This window comes from Chinchilla lanigera, unplaced genomic scaffold, assembly GCF_000276665.1.
Source record: "Chinchilla lanigera isolate Chin_1 unplaced genomic scaffold, ChiLan1.0 scaffold00122, whole genome shotgun sequence".
In the NCBI taxonomy this organism is placed as follows: domain Eukaryota; kingdom Metazoa; phylum Chordata; class Mammalia; order Rodentia; family Chinchillidae; genus Chinchilla; species Chinchilla lanigera.
Window position 1 is genome coordinate 489125 of NW_004955523.1, and position 5413 is coordinate 494537.

Sequence of the window (5413 nt, forward strand, 5' to 3'; positions counted from 1 at the left end):
CAATTACAGACAATAAAAAGTAATAATAAAAATACATTAGAGGGGCTGGGGATTTAGCTCAGGGTAAAAGCGCCTGCCTGGCAAGCGCAAGGTCGTGAGTTCGGTTTCCGGTACCGGAGAAAACCAAAAAAAAAAAAAAAAAAAAAAAGAAAGGGAGCTCAAGGTCAGCCTGAACTGCATAGTCAGACCCTGTCTCAAAAAGACAAAAGAAAACAAAAAACTGAAGAACCAAATACATTATAAATTAAAACTTTTGATAGCTAAAAGTAAAAACAAAATAGAAATGTTATAAAATAATGTTAAAAAAAATTCCTTGGGGCGGGGATATAGTTCAGCAGCATAAGCATCTGCTTGGCAAGCACAAGGTCCTGAGTTGATTCCCGGTAACAACAACAAAAAAAAATTCCTTAGGGAAAAAAGAAAATGGAAAGTAGAAAAGATTAGAAAATTAGAAAGGCAATCCAGGAAGTCTAACATATCATCAATAGGCATCCAAAAAGAACAGAGAACTTACAGGGAAAAATTATTAAAGAAACAGTATTGCATTCCTCAAATTAAAGGCCATAAACCTTAAAACTGAAATGGCTTTCCAAGTATTGAGCACAATTATTATAAAATTTTGCGATTAAAAAAGCCTATATGCATTCAGGAAAAAAAACAAAAACAGGTTTCAGATAAGGAAATAGGAATCAAGACGACATCTGGTTTCTCAACAGTAAACACTAAATGCTAAAAGCTAGTGGTAAATGCCCTAAAAGCTCTAATAAAATAATTTTCCACCTAGAATTCTAAACCCAGCCAAATAATCATGTAAGCTGTTATACAGATATTTTCATTCATTTTTCTAGAATTAAAGGTCATAAGTCTTGAGCCTGAAATGGCTTACTAAGTATCCAGCACAATCATTATAAAATTTTTTAAAATATTCTTTGTGTGTATATTTTTTAGTAAAGCAAAGAATGAAGCAATAAAATAGAAGACACAGGATTCTGGTAACAGGAGACAAGATGAAAGATAGCTTCGTTCAGTCCCACACAAAGTCTCTGGACCACATAGAAAATGGGCAAATCCAGAAAATAAACACTAATTGAGATATGAAAATGCATACCAGAAAAAACACCTAACAGGACTGGGGCTGGACTAGAGTCCAGAAAAGGCTAAGACAGGACACTGCTTATCTGCATCATAGATCACTTAGGAAGACATGATTTCTAAAAGGCATGCAATATCACTTAAAATTAATTTTTACAGAATGAAAAAAGGAAAAGAAGCCAAAGAGCTCTTGGTAACAGCAAAAGTTACTATCAAAGGATTACGAAGAGGCCAGGCGTGGTGGCGCACGCCTGTAATTCCAGCACTCGGGAGGCTGAGGCAGGAGGATCGTTGCAAGTTCAAGACCAGCCTGGGTTACAGAGTGAGCTCAAGGCCAGCCTGAACTGCACAGCAAGATGTCTCAAAAAGACAAAAAAAAAAAAAAAAAGAAACGGATTAGGAAAGATCCTTCTGAAACAGAAACAGAGAAGGCCAGAGATCTGGTGTGAGCAATGGTATCCAGGAACCTTTAAAAGAATTCCGCTAGGGGAAGATTCCTCAAGTGTATGATGATACCTATATTTTAATATTTTTCCCTGGTATTGGGGCTTCACCCAAGCCCTCCGGCATGCTAGGCAAATGCTCTACCCCTGAGCTACACATTCAGCCCCTTAATTCTTAATTTATATTGAGATTATATTCAGTTAACACATTGAGCACTAAGATGTGTGTGGCTCCTGGCCTCAAATGCTCCCAGTATACATAGTAGACAAGATATGCAAGTCTGCTGGAAGTTACGTAAAGATTTTTAAAAATCACTGCTTCTTATAAATAAAGAGAAATGACAATGGAGATACAAACAGCTTCCAAAGAAACAGAGCTCTAGACTAAGACTTGGGACATTAGCAGGAGGAGATCTATCTCAAACCAGGTCCTTTCTGCCTCAGTGTCCTCAATGAAACACATTTCGGCAAACTGGTTTCCCCAAAGCGAGGGTGTCTGTTCACAGAAACCCAAGTCTTTTGCTTCCCTGCCACTATATTTAGGAACTTCAAGAACCACAAGATTCTCTTAGGTTCTGGCCAAATATAAACTGCTGTGGTCGGACATGGGGAATCCCCAGTGGACTGCTGGGTTGACCAAAAAGAAAACAGGAAGGAGCAGTGACTGGCTGTCCTATTATTATCTACCAGTACAAGCTGCTGACTTCTTGTTGGATGCTAGATTACCTCTGAACATGGGAGCGACTTTCTTGTGGTGATCTCCCAGACTGTACGGAAAGAATTCTAACTGCAAAGTCCTGTACATCTCCTAACAACCAACCATCACAGCCATGTGAGTTTTTAAAAGGCCTCAGCAAATATACATGGAACAGTAAAGTCCTGATGGACAAGAAGTACCAAAACAGCAGAGGAAGGGCTGGAAAAGAAAGAAAATGAGACACATTTTAATTTTTCTAGATTAGAGCTATATGAACCCTTTGAGATCAAATGGCCTAGGCATTCCCCAAATTTGATCACTTTATTCTCCTTACTAGTAATATTTTCTTTAAATTCATGATCCTCAGAAATTACAGGTTTAATATGCTGTTACATTTCTCTAACACACACTAAAACTACTAAAATAAAAAATGTCAGTACACAACAGCTTAAGAAATACTCATTTCAAAAAATGAGTGGCATGGGGCTGGAGATTTAGCTCAGCGGCACAGCGCCTGCCTGGCAAGCACGAGGTCATGAGTTCAACTCCTGGTACTGGAAAAACAAACAAACAACAAAAAAAAAATGAGTAGCATAACCTTGATAGTTATTTATGAGACAGTCTTATCCAAATTTGTCCAGATGTACTTATGAAATTCTCCTGAACTTATGTGTCTTAAAACTCTTAATAACTTGATTTTTCTAAGTGATGTTTTGAAAGATAACCAAAAAGAGAATCTTTTACCCTGAAGGTGTTCATACTCTAAATAAACAGAAAAATAATCCCAAACTCAGATGTGCTTTATGCATCCATTAAAGTGTATTGAAACTGAGCTAAACTTGAAAGAGTGGACACAGCTAAAGGAGTGGTAACAGACCCTATTCCTGGGAGGTGGCAGAGTACACTGCAAAGAGCAAGAAGTTCTCTTGGCAAACCAAGAAAATGAATATTGTGTTCATAGCTTTTTCTTTAGATGTATCATGTTTTGAAATTTATCAATTTTTTAAACACATACTACTTTTAAATCAAAAGGACATATTTTTTAAGTCTAGATTTTGAAGTTAATCCAACCAAGATTTACATGTTGGCCCTTTCACTTAAAGCTATGACTTCATGAACGTTACTTAACCTGTACAAGCCTTCCTACCTGAGTAAGCATCTCCAAGTCTTAACTTTGGAGCTGATAAATGAGTGATAATGAGATCCTCAGAATCTAAAGGATCACAGGAAAAGCTCCTGTCACAGTGACTGGCACACAGTAGTAATCAAGAAACATTAATTCTCACCTTCTTCCCACATGGCACCTGAGTTTTCCCTAAAGAAAACCGAAGAGGACATGACAGGCCCCTATGGTGATCCCCACACAAAGTCAGACCCGTGCAGCTCTTATTACCTTCACTGTGGCTGGCCCATTCCAGTTCATGTACTGCTCTAGTTCTGTGCCCTTCGCCCGCGCTCTGGAGGAGTTAAACACTTTCCTCCTGGAGCCCTGCATCTTGCTGCAGATGGCAGAGTGTCTCTCCAGCCTGAGCAAGAGAAATGTGCGTCCACAGTGGCTGCACTTGCCCAGCTCTGGCTCTTCTTCAGTGCAGCCGCTGGAACGTGAGGACTCTGGTGCCCTGGACAGGCGAGCACTTCTGGTGGATCCCTGCAAATGACTGCCTGCTTCTTCCGAAGGCTGAAAGAACTTCTCCAATGGCCTGGAGGCTGCGTCTCGGATTTTGCTATTGCTTGCCACTAGCCTTTCCTTTTTGAGCCTCTGAATTCTATAATCAGAGAGCTGGATTGGACTAGAATTTTCCTGAGGCTGTCCCCAAGTCTCATCCTCTCTCCAGTCTCTACTGAACACCTCTTCAGTCCCACATTCTGGGGAAAAGACAGGCTTGTTTGTGGTGTTGCTGTTACTGCCTTTACCTCTTCTGAGTTGTATCATTCTCTGCAGCTCGCGCTCTTCATTTTCTTTGGCCTGTTCCTTTTCCCTCTGGATCCTTCTGAGTTCTTCCTCTGTCTTCTTCAACTTTTCCCTCAGGAGAATCTCCTTTCTTCGAATTTCCTCTTCTAAGCTCTCCCCTGCAGCTTCCAGTCTTTGAAGCTGCATCCGCTCGGTCCTGTGGAGGTTTGCCATGGCCTCCCGCTGCATGGAGGCCAGAACAGATGAACTCACCCACTTCCTCAAACCAGAGTTGCTGTCTGAAAACTCTCCCAGCTCAAGGGGTCTTGGGTAGACATTCTGGTACCTGTCAGTGCCAGCCTCCCCTGTACTACGAGATTTCCGGTGGACCATGGGCTTCAAGGGATAGGCCCGGTCCACCCCAACTCGTTTCTTTGTAAAGGGGATGAAGTCCTGGTCATTTGCTTTGCGATACCCGGACTGAGGGCTTGCAGAGTACAAGCAGCCCTTTCCTTGGCCCTGGGCATTGCTTCCCGAGTTTCTCTGGCTTACTCCAGCACACTGGGAAGAGAAGCGGCTCCGGGCCTTTGTGCAGGTGTTCCGTTTGGGGTGAGTGTAGACATTATCCAGCTCTCTCTTGCTCAAAGGCTTCTGCTGAGAACTCTTCAAGTGCCCCGAGGAAGACTGCTGGGAAGAGTCACCTTGTTCATAAGGGTCTTGCTTGGCTGAGTGGAGCCCTGGAGCTTCCGTTTTATTATGTGGGAACATAACGCCCACAGGCAATTGAGGAGCCAACTGGAGACCAGCCATTCGGGGCTTGGCCTGAAGCCTAGGGGAGATTCAAACCAGATATATGTGAAGAATTTGTCTGAGGTTCACTGGGTTGCTGAAGTGAACTTTCTACATTCGCCTTAGCCAGTCACCTTAAACTTCTCCGGGGCAGTGGTGCTGGACCCGTCAGATCGCTCCTTCCGTGTGCTGGGCAGTGACTGCGCCAGGCACCGCGGGGGCCGAGGACAGGGCACGCGGGGAGGCGGGTGTCCCTGCCACCCGGCTCCCTTCCCCCGTGCTCGCCGCCGCAGCACACTTTCCCGGGCGGGCGGGAGAGCAGCGGTCAGGTCGCGGGCCCAGGACTCAGGACAAGCAACTCCCCGCCAACGGAAAGGCTCGCTCTCAGCCGGCCCGCCGCTTCCCAGGTCGGAGCCCGGCGGCCGGGAGGGCTCCTCCGTCCTGCTGGCGCCTGCGGGAGCCGCGGAGCGCGCCCGCCAGGGTTCGGGGCCGGCTGGCAGG

The 5413-nt window shown here is 44.1% G+C and overlaps 1 protein-coding gene across 1 annotated transcript in view; it reads right to left on the reverse strand.

The window, feature by feature from the left end:
- The window catches only part of Zc2hc1c (zinc finger, C2HC-type containing 1C), a gene marked incomplete at its 5' end in the record, with an annotated part of 7447 nt that extends 2034 nt beyond the window's left edge, over positions 1-5413 (reverse strand). The window contains 1 exon segment of the mRNA XM_005409378.2: positions 3626-5413. Within this exon segment, the coding sequence (XP_005409435.1) occupies positions 3626-4933 (1308 nt within the window).